Below are 21,099 nucleotides of genomic sequence, written 5' to 3'. Positions count from 1 at the left end.
ACTCTCCCTCCCCCGAGGTTTTAAAGTATATAAAGGCTATCAAAGGAAGGATTCCACAACCACCAGTTTAGGATAATGTCACACAGACATAGTAAATTTAATACTTGTATTTGTTTAACTTCATGGTTTGTGACTATAAGTGGCAAAAGGTTCCTTTCATTCTGGGTTGTCAAGCATACCCCATGACCTTCAATGGTTTTTTCAGGTGACTGTTTGCAGACAAAGTCACTGAAATGTTTAAGAATCATTAAAGAAGTCCCTACAGAAAAAAAGGAAGCTAACAAAAAAATCCAAGTTGTACTACAGTAACTTCACCTGAACAAATTCAACCTGCCTGAAGGAAGCATAAGAGGCATTAAGTATTTCAATCTGTATCAATGCATGAAAATCCTTTTCCTGAAAATTTATTAACTGCTTTGATACTAGTATGTTGGTTTCCTATGAACTCAGAGTATTGTATAAATCCTTGTATAAGAATAGCCTTGGAAATTTAAGGCATATTCACTCCAAGAAGTCCAATATTACAGAACTATAACTTCAAATGCCTAGTTAGAGAAGGTTTGGGTTTTTTTCTTCAATATCTCAAATATGTACAGCTGTATGAAGATGGATGCATCTCTAGAGAGTCCAGCATTTTAAAAAAATCCAAAAAACCATAGTACACATACTTAAGTAATTATCACATATTCTGCAGAGAATTAAACTCTCCTTCTTCCAGATTTGCTTAACTATACTTGTATTTCCAGTAAATCAAAGAGCTACGCAAAGAATGATTCTGTAAATTAATCCTCAAGGCAAAAGAAGAGCAAATGAAGCCTTTTAATCTTTGACTAGTTTATTTTATCAAGACAACAGCTAACAGAGAGTTAATGCCAAACACGCTGTTCATCATGCAATAAGTATAATTAATTTTTCATCTTTTCTAACTACTCCTACTCAGACGCAGTATGGGATTTTTTGTAGTTGCAGGGTACAGCATTTATTAACTCAAGCCTTGTCTCAAGTGTGACACAATCAGAATGTTCTGAACAGTTGGTTAGGAAGATAACCAAGATGCAAGAAAGATGTCTGAGCCTCCTTTTCAAGGGCAGCCAACTCTTGTACTGTAGGTGCCAGAATATCCACATGGCCCTTATACAGTCCACCTGCCAAAAGAGACACAACCTAAATAATGTGTTCAAAGTCATTTTTCAGCGTAATAATGCTCAACCCCCATCATTCAGAAAGTTAACTTTGTTCGGTTGTTAAAAAAAGGCACAAAACAGAACACACAGGCATAGTATGTATGTATGACTTTGGTCACTTGCAACCCACAGATTGTATGTAACAAATGTAGAAGACAGGAAAGAACTAGTAGGCATTTTTTTTGATCTATCCTTCTGTAGTTACACAACAGACAACCAAGAAACTGACCATTACACCACAAAGTAACTCAAGAGTAGTCTGTTGCTTACCACCCAAAGCTCTTTTCTGCCCATATGTAACTTTTCCATCGAAGTCATCTACTGGTACTTTTATGTCTGGTTCAACTTGGGCAATAGTGCAGTTTAAGTGTTCCTCAATCTCCCCTAGCAACTGAAACAGAAAAAACCCACCAGTCTTAAAATACTCTTACAGTCTAATACTTCAGTCAGACTACTGTTATGAACAGTCACATTCTGCTAGTTTCAACAGAGACTGTATGCACAAGACAATTCTGTCAGAGACACCAAGGATTGTCAACACTTTTTCCCCTCCCCAAACCACACTACACAACTTACTTGCTAAAAATCAGTATTTTTTTACCCTTCCCCTATTTTAAACCTCTGTTTTACTTACTAGCCTACTAATGTGAGTGGGGCTACTTGATTATAAAAAAAGCTTGCAGTCCAAGCTTATTTTGACATAGATGCTATATCAGTCACCCTTCTTAATGCAGGGAGAAGGAAGTACTGGGAATTTAACTAGCATTCATACTTGGTACACAGATCTCAATCAAAATGTACTTATTGTGATATGCTACTGCTAGGTTAGAGGCACAACAGTTTTAAGTTGCAACAAACCATCTAAACAGGAATGTGTAACACCTTGTAAATATTAATAGCATCTGATTAGGGAGACTATAGAAAAGTTGAAAACAAGACTCAAACAATTGTCTGGGAATAGTAAAATAAGCTTTTATAATGAAACAAGTAACTGAAAAGAAAGTGTAAGTTGCAAACTTTTTCAATTTCTTCTTAAAATGGAATCAAAGGTTACAAATAACACAAAACTAGTCTTGTACTTCCTATCACACAATTGAAACAAGAACTATATCCCATAATCTTTTAAAGGAAATAGAACATTCTACTCAAGCAAAACATTTACCTGCATCTCGTTGTACCATATGGTACAACCTCCTTCTTCCTTCAGTCTAGTATTGTAACACCCTTTTCCACGACTACTGCATACATGATACCAAACCTAGAAAAACAAAACAATTTCTAAACTTTGTGAAATAGTTCAGTATATTAATTTTAATTATAGCATACAAAAGAATTCAGGTATCTAATTAAATTCTCTTTCACCTAAGCAAAATGAACAAGGAGTTTTCCAACGCCAGATACTGAAGTTAGGCATCAGTTATGGAAAGAAATTTATTTCCTTAAGTCTGTTCAGTTTTGTTTTGGAGTATAATTACCTTTTCTTTCTCTTTTGCCACAAGGGAGATTGCCAAACCCATCCTGAAATATTAGGAGAGAAGGAAGTAAGGAAAATGTATTTCAATAACTATTGCCAAGTTATGAAACAACAATATCAAAACACTCACCAAAAAACACAGCACTACCTTGAACACATACATACCTCTCAGCTCTGCCTACTCTCCCAATTCGATGAACATAGTTCTGTTTTTCATCAGGGAGTGTGACATTGATAACTGTACAAAAAACACACAATCCACAGAGAATACAAGATTAAAAGAAATATAGATGACCAGACACCTAAAATAAATGATTTTTATTGCTGCAATTCCTCTCTTTAGCCTATATATACACTTCATGTTCAGTTACAGCAGATGTCATTATCTGCAATACCTACAACTTAACACTTCCACTATGAAATTGTTTTCTCCATGATTTCTTTTTGACAAAAGTTAAAAAACAAACAATGCAAAACATCATCAGGTATTGAAGCAGGCACGGTGAACAATCAAATTAAAAAGTACCTACTTCAAGCATTTAATGCCTACAACTTTTAGAAGTAAAGCTGTAAGTCATATATCTGTTTTAACCAGTTGACAAGACTGCAAATATACTGAAACCATATGCAATTCAACAGCTTAGTTTAAAAGTTATATCTTACCATACGGAACCCCGTGAATATCAATTCCTCTAGCAGCAACATCTGTGCAGATCAAGAAACGGACATCTCCCTTCTATGAAAACATAATAACGAAGAAGCATTATGCTAAATAAACCAAGCAAAGTCCCAGGCAATGAAACAGCAGTCCTTTGCATTTACTTCACCTTCAAGTGTCTCTCTGCATTTAAGAACACTTCAGATAAAGCTTTTCCCACTGTGTAACAGTGTTTTTGAAACATGAATATCTCAGTCAATTTACATCCTTAATTCTTTCCCCAACACCATAAAGCAAATGTAAGTAGATGAATGGCTTAAAACCAAACTGTCTAGTATTTAAACACTTATGGGTTTAACACTCAAGGACCAGACACTTAAAAAAAAAAAGCATGCAATCTGTTACAGAGCTTAAATTTTAGGGTAAATTAGAAGTTTCAAGTAAAACTAAGCCTATGTTTCCTCTCAATGAAAGCCTCATTGAAGTCATATTGACAGTATAGATTTCCACCCACAGAAATGTGCACACAAGTTTAGGAAGTGAGTCTTAGAGCATTGGAACACAGTTTAAGTGGAGATTCACAGAATGGTAGGGGGTGGAACGGACCTTTAGAGATCATCTAGTTCAATTTGCAACACAAATTAATATCATTCCAGACATCAGGAAGTGAGAGAAAAGCCTTCAAGAATCTGCTGTATCACCTTAAATCTTTCCAGGTTTTGTTTTCTTTCTTGAGGTTTTCTATCACCATGTAGACAGACGCACGAGAACTGATGTCCCTTCCTATCAGGGCCTGAAAGAATTGCTATGTATTAATAACATCATATATAAAGTTATGACAACACCACACAAAACTGGAAAAGACTACATTTTGTAAGCAGAAGTCTTGACTTAAATGGTAATAAATTAAGTGAAATTCCCCTAGCATAAACTTCTAATTACTCATACAGGCACTTGGGAAAAACAAAAATTCAACAAACACCTTTCCCCTTCCCCCTCCCCAGTGGGCATGGCTCCTCACTTGCACCTAGTTTAAACTTCCCTGTTTCTCTAAATGTGTGCCTTCACCTTTCTCCTCGCCCTTTTGGTGTCTCCCCTGCATTTTCTCTCACATTTCTCCTTCCATGATTCCTCATGGCTGTACTTCTGTACACACATTTCTTCCCGGGTCTCCTGCACCATATACTCTTCTCACTAGTTCAAATTTTGGTACACAAAAGGTTCCTTACAGTCGTTTCAGAGATGTCTGTAACAGGCACATGACAATCCACTTCCTCCTGCTACAAAGGGCAGTTTTGCTGCTCCCTGCTACTAAACTCTGACTTCTGTGCCCAGTCAGTATGTTAAAAACTTAAGAGTCAAAAATCTGCTAACCTCCATCACACAAGAAAGTGATAAGAATAAGGTTTTCATGAAAAATATTACCTCCACCCTGTTGGATGAAATACTGCTCCATGTTATCACAATCTATTTTAGTCCTGCAGAAAATAATGGCTTGGTCCATCTTGTGTTCTTTTATTGCCCGAACAGTGTATTCTCCTTTTAGAATTTTAATAGCTTCCGACCACATTTCTAAGCAAAAGTCAAGAGGTAATTTCACTTGAATTGTTTAAAAATATGACGAGTGCTTGAATAGCATACATTTCAAGTTTTGTCTAGCCTTTCAGTAGGCAAACTTACTGGCACAGCACGAGAGCTAGACTTTTTTTTTCCTTTCACTCACCCCCTCATGCTCCCCTGCTCCAAGATAATATAACACAAAAAGAACAGAACTACTGAGGAGCTCCAGGTTCCTTATACACACCAATTACCCGTTGTTGATATATGTGTAAAACATATACTCAAGTCTTTTTCTCTCCCCCCTAGTTACAGAAACATATTCACAACTTCAAAAATGTGGAAATAAACGTTTTAGAGAAACATGGCTCAAGGACATCTACTACAATTTAGCTTAACTTCATAACATTTACGAAGCTTATTCCACAAGCTATTACTTCACCCGGAGTGTTGATTACCTGGAGTGTTAGCACCAGGTCGCGTATTGTCTTTTGCATGTACTTCATCAGTCTAGGGAAAAAAACCCATAAATAATAAGTCACCTCAAGTCATTAGTCCATACTTCACGGAGAAAGAAATTAAATAAAGTTTAGAAGTAACCTTAGTATTCTGTTCTCCCAACAGATAAGCTAATCAACACTTAGCTAAAGAAAAGGTCTTAAGCATAAGCACACAAAACTTGTTAATAAAAAAAAGATAATTATTTATTTAGACATTGGATAGAAGCCATCTTCAGTTTTTATTTCACTGCTGTGTTTAAAACACCATAAAACGTGAAGACAATGTACCATAAACATGGCTAAATCATACACAGTTATTCCTTATCTTTTTTCCCCTATGCTAGGCTCAATTAGATACAAACCGAAAAAACAAGACAAATAAACTCATGCTAAGACTTAATGAACAAATTCTAAAAGACCTCACAAAGGTAGGTTCCAGAGATAATGAGAGGTTAAGAAAATCAATTGATTATAACTTCTTAAGAGCTACTAAGAATCAAATACCATCCCAGATTACTCACAAATCAAACTAAAGACTTCAACAACAATCACCATCTTCTCACATGATTAGATATCAGTTTAATATAAAATTTAAACTAGAGTCTCAAATGTAGTCTGAGATTAAACCCATTCCTCAAAGTTGCTCATCTCACATAGTTTAGAGACAAAATTACTTTACAGAACAAATCTGTGTTAGAAGGTTGACTGCCTCCTGAACCATCAGGGAAGACAGGTACTAACTACAGCTAGGCCACAGATCATTGGCTGTGAAATGAGTGAAAAAGCAGTGCAATGCCATTGTTCTCAAGTACAAGTCAGAATGTTATTCTATCAAGATGTTCCTCAATCACATTTCTATGACTGAATTGTTCAGAGACAGTGTCATAACATCAACAATACTGTAATATGGACTACCACGGGGGAAAAAAAAAAGTCAAAACACTAAGGCATTTCAACAGCTGGCAAAGATCCTACAATATTAAGCCCCTATTCTCACAGTTAGGTAAGTAAACATTAACCTTAATTTTCACTTACAGACCACTTACTCTGATATGATTCTTGCCAAGCCTTTCCCAGAGTTTGTCAGCTTTTGGATTTACAATCACAACTACATGGTGAACAGTTTCAGGGACAGAATCTTCTCCTTTCAAATCAACCCAGGTGGGAAAATGCATGATCTTTTCAGATAGTTTTTTCACATCAAAAGAATGTAATGTTGCAGAGCATACAATCACCTGAGGAAAAAAAGCCATATGGATATCATCAACAATATTTACAACAGAAGGGATCAGAGTAGAACTGGACAAATTTTATCTAGTTGAATAGCATAACGTAACACAATATGAAGTCGCTGACTTTCTTCATCACAGGAACCATCAGGCTGGTAAAACTCAGAATACAAAATAAGTTATTTAACTATTGTCTCGCAGAACTCCAATCATTTAAGAAGAAAGCAGAATCATGGAGAGCTGCTGAATCAAGATTATTAGCACATTAGAAAAAAAAAATGTATGCAGTGATTTTTTTTTCAGATACATTTGTATCTAAATAACTCAAATACTGCTAAATACGAGGCTTCAAGATCTAGGATTCTCAAAATGAATATTCAGGCAATTAATGAACCCTATGAACAAGTATTAGTTTTGGACAAGAGGTATAAAAAACAACTATACTTCAAAGAGACATGCTCCATGCCATGTAATATTTAACCATTGAAAGCAGTGCACAACAAAAATGTATCACCCCAAACAACAAAACTACCACAACCCCACTCCCCCACAAATGACAAATTTTATACCTGAAGTCTCTTTCCATCTGAAGTTATCTGAGGAATCTGACTGTGGATTCTGTTTATGAAATCTGAATAACCTTGAAGCAGAAGACCATCCTACATGGGAATAAAATAAGTAAAGCCTCAATTCTTAAATTTCTCAGTCTATACACTTGCTCTAATTAAGCAATACACTTGTAGTCTCAGAAGTTCTCTACTTTAATTAGCTGGTCAAGTCAGTATGAGGCTGGGGGCAGGGGGGAAAGTAAAAATTTGGAGTATTTACAAGTACAGCTGCTGTGCTTCACAAGAAACTGTCTCATCAGCTTTTCCTAGCTAATGCCCTAAGGCATTCCACCTTTGTGACTATTCAGTTGTACTAACAGGTCAGAGAGAGGCACTCACTTCACAGCGTACTGACTACAACATTTGCTGGCTTCAAGACCTGCTGGGTAATCGGAAAAGCTTATGCTGTTTTTGTCCTTTCAAGTTCCCTATACAGTGACAGGGACAGACCCGGAGCAGAAGGGCTATAGAGGAAGAAAATACATAGACTACTGTGGTTACAAACAGGAAGATTAACCTGGAATAGCCTATAGATAGCCAACTGTTGCACTACTGAAGTACCAAATCCTATAGAACAATTATGTTTCACTGACTCTTAGGAAGCATCATTGCATTTAAGAACAGGACTTAAGTATCACTTAGCTCTCTACGTACAGCTTCATCCAGTACAAGGAATCTAACTTGAGATAAATTAAGCTTTCCTGTTGACACCAGGTCATCCAGTCTTCCAGGAGTTCCAACAACAATATCCACCTATGAAATACAAAAGAGTATGGATTAGTCCCAAAGCTATAGGCATTACTGGCTTTGTCTAAATTTAAGATTGAGTCAGTTATCTCTTTGAAGCCCTATTTTCTATCAATTATAACTTCATAGAACAAGAGAGTAATTTGGGTTGGAGGGATTTCAAAGTCATCTGCTTTCTACTCTCAAAGATGATCTCCAACTTGCTTTAGGTAGCTGTCCAAAAAACTTGTATTATCTTTGAAAACAGAGATCCCACAACCTCCTTGTATTTCAGATCTATGGCCATTTCATTTGCAGAACCTGCTTTAGGCAGGAAGCCTTCTCTTATTTTGTAAGTGTTGTGTCCCGACATCCTTCTCCCTTCTGCCACTCCCAAACTGTACAACTGTTATCCAAAGCCAAGCTCATTTTCTCTAAAACTGGGATAAAAATAAACTCAGCTCTAACGATCTTCCAGTTCAACCCTGCTTAGGGGAGTGTATTTTGGCAGCTAGAATCCCTGAAAAACTTAACAATGACGTGGTCTCCCTTCCAAAAGTAACTCTTAAATATAAAATAACTATGCTATCCCTACAGTATGACTGAATTGGCTGTATATCCCATGCTGTTGAAGGCAGACTGGCTCGTTCTACATAGGGCTGGTGACCTTGATAATAGCAGACTGCTTTTATTCACATAAATATGAGGAAGTTAATGTCTCCTTAGTTAAGGACAAATAGCAAGTGTTACTTTACTTAAAAATTTTCAAAAGCACTTGGGCTTCAACAGATTTTGAGTAAGTACTATAAGCACTTGTATTGATGATTGCTATAGAAATAAAGCAACAAATGCTAGACCAGTACAACATTAACTTGCTATCAGCTGCAGTTTTTTATCACCAGGTTTACAGGAGTTACAATAAGTGCCATTACTATTCTCTAGCAACATGAGTTACTCAGAACCTAAACTTTAAATCATATAAACAAAAATACAACTTACTCCTTGTTCCAGTACAGAGAGTTGATCCCTTGCAGCAACTCCACCAATAATCAACAGTTCCCTAAAATTACATCAACATAGTTTGATAATTGATGATTATACTCAGATGATGCATTCAACATCTTGGTAAACACTGACTCTCTTATTAGCAGTTGACAATTATGACCTCTGAACAATAATTTTAAGAACAAAAGAATGGGGAAAGGTTAAGTTGAAATTTAACTGTATTTTAGTTCATGAAGTTTTGTTATCAAACCATATTTAAACTTACTTCATTGCTGCTGTGTTAAACACATTAACACCTTAACTAAGTCCACCTTAAAAAATAATCTGTTCCTCCAAAATCTCAAATAGAGGCTAAATGAGCTTCCTGTGTTCTTGAAAGCTTGAAATGCAAATACCAGTAAACTAAATCAACCTTACATCATAACTTGCCTCTCACCATTGCTACTCCCCTGCAATTCAAGTAAACACACTCTTGTAAACTGACAGGATTTAGAATGTGGAGACAACTGTAGAAGTTTTATAAGCATAGTCTAAAAATAAATAACTTTAGGCCAAAGCAGCTTGTAAATTTTATTTTTCAGAATTGTATCCTCATGCAAATCACTCTGCCCCAGGAGTGTAATAATATAACAAAGCAGACCTTCAATATATTTTGTTAGAGAAGAAAAACCATCACTAAACTAAACCAAACCATATCCCTCAGTACTCCATCTACATGTCTTTTGAATACAGCTAGGGATGGTGACTCCACCACATCCCTGAGCAGCCTGTTCCAATGTTTAATAACTCTCTCGGGGAAAAGTCTTCCCTAAAGTCCAATCTAAACCTTCCCCTGGTGCAATGTGAACCCATTTCTTTGTGTTCTATAATTCATTACTGGAGAGAAGTGATTGACTCCCACCTCATTGACTCCCCTTCACATAGTTATCAAGAGTGGTTGCATCTCCTCTCAGTCTCTTTAGGCTAAACATCCCCAGCTTCCTCCACTAGTTTCATTGCCCATCTCTGGACACACTCCAGCACCTCCATGTCCTTCTTGTAGTGAGGGGCTCTGAACTGACCATAGTATTTGAGGTGCAGCCTCACCAGTGCTGAGTACTAGGGGACAATCATTTCCTCGGTCCTGCTGGTCACACTATTTCTGATAAAAGCCAGGATGTCATTGGCCTTCTTGGCCACATGGGTATACTGCTGGCTCAGATTAACACCCTCAGGTCCTTTTCCACAAGACAGCTCTCAAGTCCAATCTGGTCTGACTAACTGAAAATTCAGAAGGTTGTCTGGTAGCGGATATTACTGAGGCTATTATCAGTAGTGCTGCAGAATAAGGTCTACTCTGTAGCTAAGTGGAACACTCTCTATTCCCCTGTGAAGTCATGTCCATGGACAAAAATATAAATACAATTATAACAGATGTGCTGTTACCTTAATTTGGGATTATCAACATATTTTTTAAACTGCTTCACATTGTTCAAAGTTTGTTCTGCCAGCTCTCTTGATGGTTCTACAATCAATGCTTTTGGAGCATTTGGAAGGTTCTGTGTTTGAACAACTTGTGCATTTCCTATGTGGAAAAAAAAATGTCATTAAGACAAACTACATTCCTATCCTGGAATTTTCTTACTGGAAACAAACTTGGATGTTCTAATAATATTCCAAAACCTCCTAATTCTAAATGGTCTATTAAAGGGTAACGTTATTGTTCGTTCAATTATGAATAGCTTCAGATTACTCAGAGATTACAAGTGAATCTTGCCGTGACAGTGGTTATACTGCCCAAGCTGCATAGTTGATTTTATTGCACAATCCACGAGTTTAGTACTTTTAAAAAAAAGAACTAATATTGATACCAATTAAGATCTTTGTCAGAACTTGAATGCAGCAGTAATGAATTAACTAAACTGATCAAAAAATGGTCTGTAAGACAATCTGAATACAGAACTGAGAGAAGTTTAAAAATCTAACCTACCTGAGTGTTGTGATTTTACAACACTGCCATCAGGAGCCTTGCAAAGACCAATATAACCATCTTTCGGTGGAAACTTGAAATCATCTTCACCAAAATTGAATTTCAATTCAGCATTCTAGATTTTAACAAAGTTGTGTCATACAGACAGATTCAAGAGACAACGCACAGTAAGAAACAATTCCATAATATATTTCTTCAGGACAAATAGCTAGAGGAGGTAGAAGGGAAGGTGGTGTTTTCTCCTATTTTATACATTTCCCTTCCAAGTTGTCTAAAACCTGCCAGACATTTTGTGTATGGTTCTAACTCTAACTTTTATTCTCCATCAAAGTATTCCTACATTTACAGATAAGTTCAAAAAAGGTTTCCAAGTATGTTCTAGTCATTTCCAATGACAATCCAAAATTAGGAAACAAAGCGCTGTCTTTGGACTTGTACGTTTCTCTGAATACCACAAGATTTTGATAAAAAAATTTATGTGGTAACAGATCATCCCAGAGAGACTAACTCCAGGAAGACATACTACTACACTACTCCAATGTTGAGCTGAGAATAAATGGAACTGAAATTTCGGTACTTTCACATAATTTGCTTATATCTGAGAAATCATAACATATCAAATTAGTTATCCATGCTATTCTACCCCTATATTCAAGTTTAAATACTGAAATTTGAATTTAAACATTTGATATTTAGACTTGACGCATATTGGTCAAAACAAACACACTATGGTGACTGCTCTGTAGTGAAATAGTAGTAGACCAAAGGAAACAAAAATGTATAAGCAAAACTACAGAAACCATAGGTGTCTATGTAAATTTTACACAAAATGAGCAAGTTATCAGAACTTTCACGATCTGGCACATTTGTGATATTCCTAAGTTACCTTCAGTACACAAGCTGCAAAAAGCGCTTGGTTCCTTATATGCGGTGGGATTTCGAAAGCAAGGCCAAGGTCCTTCCCTGAAAGCACAGTTAGCTCAATCAGACTCCACATGTGTGCATGTTTGTCTCCCCGCCCCTCTCCCAGTGCAAACATCCCAATGAAATTATGAAGAAGAAAGGGAATAAAACTTACCATTTTTGGAAAATTTTATTTGTCCTTTATCTAAGTCTAGATAGCACCCGATTGTATCATGCATAGTGAACTCCTATAACCAAAAGAAGTTTGTTGAGGTTTTAGCGTTCAGTGTATTAAGAAAACTTAGTGCTTATATTCTGTCAACTTTTGCATTTTTCCCACTTCTCCTTACTAAATGCTAATTTTTGAGAGAAGCAAGTTAAATTTATTCCAATAATACAACCGCAGACACCACACACATTTTTATTTGACTACAAATCAGGCAGCTTACTGAAGATTTAATATAGATATTTAAACATTTATTGCTGCTTTAAAATTACTTGAATACCAAACACTCTGACAGTGATGAATATAAAGCATTTAAATGAAAGTATTCTCTTTTATGGAAAAGTGCCTGAATCATGCATGTATCAGCCAATATAAAGCTAAGCTTAGAGCACCAAATATGGTAACAGAAATCTGTATTTTGACTATATAAAAACCTCTAACTCTTTCAGGAGGTATTAGATATATTTTATGTATACTTAAGTACTTCATTTAAACATCCTGAAATCCAATCATTGTAAAGGTATATGTAATAAAATCTGTATATTACAAAGTGCTTCTAATTCAACAGTTCACAGGTCACTATAAAAAAGCTAAAATAGTAATAAAACTTGCAAGTTCATTAATACCACAGAAGGATTTGAGTTTCTGCTGTATTATTCATCTTTATATAAACTATGCTTGAACATCTGAAGTCTCAACTGACACACTACAGAAAACCACCTACAGATATTCCTGGTAAGCATTTTCAGAAGCATACATTAAGGTAACAGTTCTAATGGCAAACCCAACTAAATAACCAGAAACAGAGAACGACTAATTACATCTTACATTAATATGCCAAAGTGCATGCTTAAGAGTTGTGTGATTATTTCAACTTAAACTACTAGTAAACATTATATGATGTCCTCAATTAAACTTTCCCCAGGATATGCAGACAGGTCAGTGTTGTTCAAGCTAAGATTAAAGTAAGAAAGAAATCCAACAAATCAGTTAACCTCTAACCTGTAGTAACACACAGAAAAGATTCATCTTCTCATTAAGAGTAAATACTTTTGCAGTCTAGCCACAATTACAAGTCTTAAGCTAGTAACTGCTTTTGTTAAAGCTATTAATATGCTTTTACCCAAAATTGCTACCACGTTTCATGGTATGTTTGCCCAGTAGCCTTCCTTCCCTTAAAACTTAGCACTACTGCAAAAGACAGTTGATTATTAGAGCACAGAATCAACATGCCAAACTTCTAATAACATTACTACCAATATGCAATTCATGCTTACCTCACCGTAGCTGTCAAATTGCTTGTTGTGAGATTTCTTACCAGTGCCACCAAAGCCAAAGCCAAATTTATCAGTGCCTGAAGACAAGACCAAGTAAAGCTTTTTATCTTTTGGTTGACAGGTTACGTTTTTAACTCTCCATATTGGTAACCAAAGCTTCTAACACTATCACGTAAAAAATAAAATAAAATATACAATGCTAACTAAAGACTTCTATCTTTGATATATGCTAAATTAGTATTTTTAGTCAGTACATTTACTGATTTTATGAGTCTCCAGTCATCTTCATAAAAACATTGAAAGGAATCTTGCAGGAAGAACAAGCATTGTACAAAACATTTTAACTCTCCAATATTTATGTCCTTCCAAGGGGTCCATACTCAGCAAGACTTCCAGAACAGAATTCCAGTCATTCCACACAAACATGAAAACTGTGGGATTCTTCTTTGGAAGGAAACTCACCCAAATCCAGTGAAGCCTGCATAGTTGACCAACCAACTCTGCACAAGCCTTGATCGTGACAGGAAACTTCATAGTAGTATTTCCCTTTAAAAGAGAAAGGAACAATCTAAAATATCTGATTTTCAGCTTTATCAAGGTGGTTTAGCTTGACTGCTTTCAAGACCATGCAAGTCTAACATTTCTATCCCTGCTGAAAGTGTCAAAATCCACTGTGTTAGTGTGAAAAGGTTCTGCAGTTACCTACATACATAGTGAAGAAACACATTATCAGAGAACAGCATGCAAAAGACAGAAAAAGTACATGCTGAGAAGTAGTGTGTGAATGGCTCCATACGAGTGGTAAGCTAGAGACCAGTGGTTCCACTGAACTCACTAGACTCAGTGAACTGAGAACACTAGGGGTCTGCTGAATCAGTACAAGACCACCAGCACACACTATCACCAACAACTGTTTGTGTAACCTGAACCACATCCAACTAGCTGCACCATACAGATAGACTGCAGGATTATCTGCACATGTGACAAAATGAGACTGATGGTCTTTCTGAACAACCACCTAAAACTCTCAAGTTTTGCTCTAAGTAATGACGAATTTTGTGCATGCCTGTGTCTGTAAGGAAACAACTGAAAGTAGAGTAGATACTTCCTATTAATATGACCTTAATGAAATGCGTTTTAATGAATACTGGTTATGATTCTGGTGTCCTCCAATTCAATCCCCTATCACGCAAAATGCAATTTATGACACAAGGAGAGCAAAAAAGGGGTATACATCACTCCAAAGTCTTCACTTAGTAGTAAACTGAGTGATGGTACATTTTTTCAGATGGATGATACTTTTAAAATGCAACTACCTATGTGAACAATGGGTGACAAGCAGTCATTTCAGTTGAAACTTTCCTAAAAGAGTCTTAAAAATATGTAGCTTTATACCTACCTTTAGTCACGCCTCTAGTTGCTCTGCATCCGTGCCATTCTTTTACCTCTCTACTTTGACAGCACAAACCATCTGATCCAATTGCTGGAAATTACAATACAATTTTAGTTAAAAATTTGCCTCTCTGTTTTTACAAGAAACTTTCATGCGTACTTTCTTCTAGTTTATTTTTCTTTTCACCAAGCAAACATTAGGACAACTCACCAAAAGCTGATCCTCTATCATATGGGTTCATCTGCCATTTATTGAGCACTATGTTTAAAATACAGAAAAAGCATTAAAACAACAAGGTAAGACCGGAAAACTCAAATTAGAAGTTCACATTGGCTCTACAACGTTTGACTTCATTTTCTGGGGAGACAGTTTTGTTACAGTGCAATTCATATGTGGTCAAGATGAACGCCTACAGCTTGAGAGGAACTGATGCATTTAGTTCAATTTTACACAGATTAAGTTGCTTAAGAATACAACTGAAAACAGTGAAGATGTTTATAAAATAAGTCTCATAATCAAATTCAGATAGAAAATATCCAAAACTTCATTAAGAATAATAAATTTGAGATGTATTTGCTGCTTTTGCTGTAAGTGTACACTAAGATATTTTTCAGGTTATCGGTTACAGTGTCATTACTGGAAAGCCAAGCTACACGCACATATAGCAAAAATTTTCTGTCTTCATTTTTCATATGTCCAATAACATGTTGCAAAAAAGTCTAGTGGTTCCATAATATAAGCATTTTTGTAAAACACTGTGCCATTTAAATTCAGATTACTGACTGTATTTACATTACATTCTTTCATTCTACCACTGTAGCAGTAGTTACATAGTTATAAGGAAGCTCAAAGATGAGAACTTCTGTAACAGTGTGTCAGTGGTGTTTGTACAGCTACTGTCACTTACATAAATCTCAATCTACAAATACCATAGAATGGATGTAGTTATTAACTTTCAAGTTGCAAGTTTATTTAAGTGCATGTACAATAGACTCTCAAATACCATGAGGATATTATCATGGTTACAATCCATTCTTTATCAGTGGGTTCTGGCCCTGTGCATTTCCTGCTTAGTTCAATGTTTACTAGTTCAAATCTGCAGGAAATCAGATGTTATTCAGCTTTCAAACCTGTTTTATAAAATATGGGGTGAAGATATTCTATTCGCATTATCCCAAATTATGCAATTATCTACTGGCAGTTTAGGTTAACTTTACTTTGGAAGGTGATAAAATTGACATGAATTAACAGTGTTCCAAACATGAGGAGTGTGACAAAAAAAAAAAAGCCAAACAACCTACCTGCCCCACCAGTTTTAATAGTTGCTTTCCCTTTCTTGCCTTCCATTTGGTCCTTTAGTGTTTCATAAACAATCTGGATAACTGGAATGCTAAAAGCCTAAAATGGAAAGTTACCTTCATTCCACAACTTATACAGATATTTCTAGCTATACAGTCAGGCCAGTTCTCAGATACAATACCCAGGGTCAGGAGCATTTTCAAACATGTCTACACATACATTTGTAAAGATTATTAAGAGTACTGCTTAAATACATACACAAACATAGGCATGTTCTTTCTGTATACATGCGCACGCACAAACGCATACACCACCTCTCACCATTAAAAACTTTTTACTTTCTGTTAATTTGATTACTTACACCAGTTTTTCCACTCCCAGTTTCAGCAGCCTATAGGAATTAAAATTGAAGAATTTAGCCACAGTTGCAACTTACACTGTAAGGATTGTTCTACAGTTTTATTTTAATTTATTAAGTTTAATTTACTTCTGCATAATACAGAAAATCTTAGACAGGAATTCCATTGCTTCACACAAATTAAGTGTGAATACAAACACAGGAAAACTGGACAACAGACTTAAAAGAATGAAAACCCAAAAGTCCGCCATAAAAACTATCTATAGATGGTTGATTTTTTGGAGGCACGAGAGAAGATTAAAAGGAAATGTTACTTTGGTTATGGAATCAAGAACAGAAATCTGCAAAGGACACAATGAGCAAGGTATACTAATCTGCTATCTTCAACATTATTGACACAGAAGCATTTGTTTAGGTAATGTCAGTCATGTTCCATGCAGAATTAGGTCAGGTATTTATGACAAAAAGCAGAACAGATGAAGTTAGATCATGCTCATTCTTGTGGCAATGTCAGTCAAGTAGCCAAGAAGCAAAGCCTAAAAACAGTGACTCCCATTTGCAAGAACCGTTGGAAACATACCAGGAACTCAAAGACATTTTTAGCTGAAGAATATACTTCCTATTGAAGAACAAGAGTCCTAGTCTAACTACAGACTCTTCTGGAAGAATGAAATTGTCCACACAAACAATAATTAGAAAATCTAGGTTTTCCAGGAGTAAGGCTATCCTTCATACATACCATAAGTACATCACCACCTCCCAGGATCAGTGGTATAGACTCTGCTTGAATATCTGTAGGAAGACTACAGCAAAGAACACAATAATAGAAATAGGTATTATCAGTAGAAAAAAAAAAGATTTTTGCTTATAGAGGAACTTGCAGAAGCCAAGATCACCTGAAAGATGAGGAATAGCAGTTAAACGCTATTCTTCCTGGCTTGCAGATAAGGACATTTAAATGATTCCATTTACAAGAACAGTTTGGAGCAGGAGATATATCTTGACAGGAAGCAACTCGTGGATCAAGTAGATGAGCTGCAACCTGACAAGGGGGCTACATCTCACATCACTATGCTAAACTATAAAAGAAATAGATTAATTATATATTTCCCGCTTTCCTTTCTTCAAGTGAGCATCACTTTTAAAGATATTTATACAGCCATCACTTGCAAGATTCCTATTCAAAATTGGAAAAGAAAGTATTTGTAAGTAAAAGCAACTAGCATTTTCAGACAAATCACAGCTAATGCCATGTATATAATAAAAGAACTACATACACTATGATTGTCTGTACTGACAATGTTCGCATGACAATTCCAAAGAAGCTCTGAAGTCATATATTTTATCAAAACTAATAACTAAAACCAAGAAGAACAAGTTTTGTAAAAGATTAACACAGAAGCATCAACTCTGAAAAATACAAATTCTGAGTATAGTTTGGAAAACTTTCATTAAACTATCATCAATTCATTCAATAATCCACAATACATAACAAATCAGAAACATAAAGATGCCAGTCACAGATGCTTTTATCAAATGAATGTCACTGAAGCATAAGCAGTCATGCATTGCTTCTCCAAGTTTAAGTGTTACCACTGTAGTCACAATTTGTGTTCTTCAGTCACACCAAAAAGTGCGCGAGGTGCACTGACAGTTAAAGGAAAACACATATTTGCTTTATCTTAATATGACAGCAGTTCAGGCTGGATATTAGAAGGAACTTCTTTACTGAAAGGGCTGTCAGGCATTGGAACAGCCTGCCCAGGGAGGTGGTGGAGTCACCATCCCCGGAAGTGTTCAAGAGGTGGCTGAATGTTGCACTTAAGGAAATGGTCTAGTGGTTGATAGGGCTGGGACAAAGGCTAGACTCGACCTTAAAGATCTCTTCCAGCTGACACGATCATACGATTCTATGAACATCTCATATCCTGCTGAAAGGCAAACTAGATTTTGCTAAGCTCTAATGCATTCCTACTTACAGCCAGTCCATCTCCTCTACTGCTTGAGCGATCTCAGGCATAACACCCATTTCTGTAAAACAAGAAAAGAGGAACAAGCAGTGTTATTTACCTCAATATAGCCCCAAAAAGTTTCAGATGTCAACAATTCCAACTACAGACAAAACCAAAAAAATCCTTTTTGGCAACAACACTTGCAGCCTGCTCTACAGAACTCAAGTGACAGATAAGAAATATTTTCCCTTCCCTACATACAGTTTTGACAGCTATCTAGTTGGCAGCATAAGTCAGGCAGGGGCAACTGCTGACACAGAAGCAAAGCACCACACTGGGAACAGAGTGCCATTTCACTGGCAAGGCACCTACCTTTGCACATGTAAGGAAACTGTCTATCCAAACAACAGGGAAGACTTTGTAATCACAGATATCCTACCTCTCCCTACAGTTGAGATGCAAACAGTTTTCAAAAAAAGAAAAAAAGTCTGTCTCATATAAGGACTCTGAGATGCTTTTCACCAAATCTTGCCTTACTTACAGCACTATTAACTAGGCAATGCTTTGCTTTTCATACAGTTACAAATAATGTCCAGCTTTTAAAGTATTTTCCTTAGATATCACATCTGACAAACTCATAATGAGGTCTGACGGTTTTACCTTAGACAAATATTAAGTCACATAATAATATTTTTAGATTGATAAATTCTATTAAAATAAAACAACAAAAAACCTGCAGGTATTCAATAAGGGCAAGAAAAAAAGCACATCTTAACCTAAACAATGCTATTACATAACCAAAATGACAATTTGGCTGCTGGTTATCTTTTCAGGTGCATAAGGCTACACTAAATCAATTTCTTTAAGTATAAATATGCACCTTTCTAAAGGTTGTTTTTACATGCTAGTCTTTACACTGCCATGTGGCAGGTTTCACCTTATAGTACATACATCCACACACATAGAGAGCTGGGCTGATATATCATAGAATGGTAGGGGTTGGAAGGGACCTTTAGAGAACATTTAGCCCAACCTCTCTGCAGAAAGAAGTTCATCTACAAGTCACATAGGAAAGTGTCCAGGCAGGTCTTGAAGATCTCCAAGGAAGGAGACTACACACTCTCCCTGGGCAGCCTCTGCCAGGGCTCCCTCACCTGAACAGTGAAATTTTGTGTTCCAGCTTCATCCCATTACCCCTTTTCCTGTTGCTACACGCAATAGAAAAAAAGACGTGTATGGATGGATGCATCCAGAAGTTATTCTTCCAATTTGCTACAATACAAATGCTATTAAGAAACATGTTTTATTTGTAATGTGACTTCAGAAAGCTTGAAGATAGTGAAGTGTTAGTCTGTACTCCTACAAAATCAGACAATCCACGTAAGCAAAAAGCTTTTTCTGTAACAATAAAAACAGCTATTGCTTGCAAAGTTTACAAAAATCCCTACTTTTTTTTTTAATATACTTCTAGTTCACAGTTGCATTCTGTATACACGACAAAGGTATAAGCAGGCAATAGCACTATGACATTTTCCTTCACTACAACCAAGTAAATTCTGCTGGCTAGCATTTGAACTCATCTCTAAATCTATGGAAGAAGCTTCAGCACTTTCCCTCATGGATAAAGAACTGTAACAAACAAATTTTAAAAACCTCACCTTTACATTAAAGCTTGACAGTATCCTAATGTTCACTGGTCACCTATATGTGCACATATGTATATGCAGGGGAAAATCTGAGAGGTTTCCTCCTTCAACAATACCTTTTTACATCACTCTTCACAGGCATATTTCAAACCGTATCCCAGAGCATAGCTGCTCTTGTAACACACAGTTATTATTTAGTACCGTGCACAAAACAGTCATGATGATACATCCTCCTGTACGGAAACCAGCCAGCCTGAGTAACGAGACTGACTTTTAAACATACCACAGCTGCACTAAAACCGGCAAATCCACTCCTATAACCACCCCAGAAGACCAACAAAAACCCGCGGCGCCAGCATAACCATCTACACTCCTGCAGACCCCTCAATCTTAACCCTGCTACCCAGTCCGCCGCGTACTACGATGGGCCCGCAGCGATGGCAGGCCCGAGGAGCTACGTACGACGCCGACAGGGCCCGTCCGCCGCAGGGAGATCAACAGCCGCCAGCTCGCAAGGTGCCAGCAGGTCCACAGACGAGAAGTGCTGCCAGCACTTTGCTGCCGGCGGCAGAGTCGACAACCTCCCACCTGCCCCAGCACCACGTACCTGAAAACGCCGCCATCTTCGAACCGCCACCGAACACCACAAGACGCAGGCGCCGAGCCTGTCCGCTGCTTTAAGGGGCCGAGTGGCGGGCTGGAGGCGCCGCGCCGCGCGTTCCGGGCCAGGCCCGTTCGTGCACCCTGTGGGCACAGGACGAGTGCTCTGACGTGGCGCTACAGCTGATACTGCAAGGGCAAAAGCTTAGGAGGATTTTTTATTTTTTGAGCTGTTCGCGAGTGTTGGCGTACACTCAGGTCACCTGCTCGCAACTGTACCACTTTTCTGAAAACGTGGGCTTCTTTTGACAGGGTGAAGTCAAAGAATCACAGAATTGTTCAGGTTGGAAGAGATCTTTAAGACTGTAACCATTAACGCTACACCACGGCCCTTACAGAATGGCTAGTCTAGTTTATACCTGATGTATTTTAAACCCAAAAGTGTGTGTTTACAGTGAAAGCCCGCTTTATATTTGCATACAGCTCTGTCATCTTTTGATTTCCTGCATGTAATTCACATTTGCATAGTTTTCTA

The 21,099-nt window shown here is 37.0% G+C and overlaps 1 protein-coding gene across 1 annotated transcript; it reads right to left on the bottom strand.

Moving 5' to 3' along the window:
• Nucleotides 1-817: 817 nt before the first annotated feature.
• DDX1 (DEAD-box helicase 1) lies at nt 818-20,663 on the bottom strand. Its single transcript, XM_010202970.2, has 26 exons — nt 20,572-20,663; nt 18,346-18,397; nt 17,106-17,169; nt 16,370-16,399; nt 16,011-16,107; nt 14,920-14,967; nt 14,716-14,799; nt 13,779-13,862; nt 13,317-13,393; nt 11,989-12,061; nt 11,797-11,873; nt 10,911-11,025; nt 10,367-10,505; nt 8,936-8,996; nt 7,865-7,963; nt 7,172-7,261; nt 6,420-6,608; nt 5,332-5,383; nt 4,742-4,888; nt 4,018-4,109; nt 3,322-3,394; nt 2,824-2,896; nt 2,660-2,702; nt 2,347-2,442; nt 1,455-1,575; nt 818-1,145 (listed from the first exon to the last, which is right to left on the bottom strand). Exons 1-26 carry the CDS (start codon nt 20,585-20,587, stop codon nt 1,015-1,017), a joined length of 2,223 nt encoding a protein of 740 aa, XP_010201272.1. The 5' UTR covers nt 20,588-20,663; the 3' UTR covers nt 818-1,014.
• Nucleotides 20,664-21,099: the final 436 nt, after the last annotated feature.

This window comes from Colius striatus, chromosome 2 (assembly GCF_028858725.1).
Source record: "Colius striatus isolate bColStr4 chromosome 2, bColStr4.1.hap1, whole genome shotgun sequence".
NCBI lineage: Eukaryota > Metazoa > Chordata > Aves > Coliiformes > Coliidae > Colius > Colius striatus.
Note: the sequence above shows the minus strand (reverse complement) of the source record. Positions and strands in the feature narration are given on the sequence as shown.

Excerpts from the sequence above, each read along its gene's own strand:
- DDX1 (XM_010202970.2), bottom strand. Across the intron at positions 16,108-16,369 it reads CTGGGAGTGGAAAAACTGGT|GCTTTTAGCATTCCAGTTAT; the intron begins GTAAGTAATCAA and ends TTTCCATTTTAG. Across the intron at positions 4,889-5,331 it reads ACCTGGTGCTAACACTCCAG|AAATGTGGTCGGAAGCTATT; the intron begins GTAATCAACACT and ends ACTTTTGCTTAG.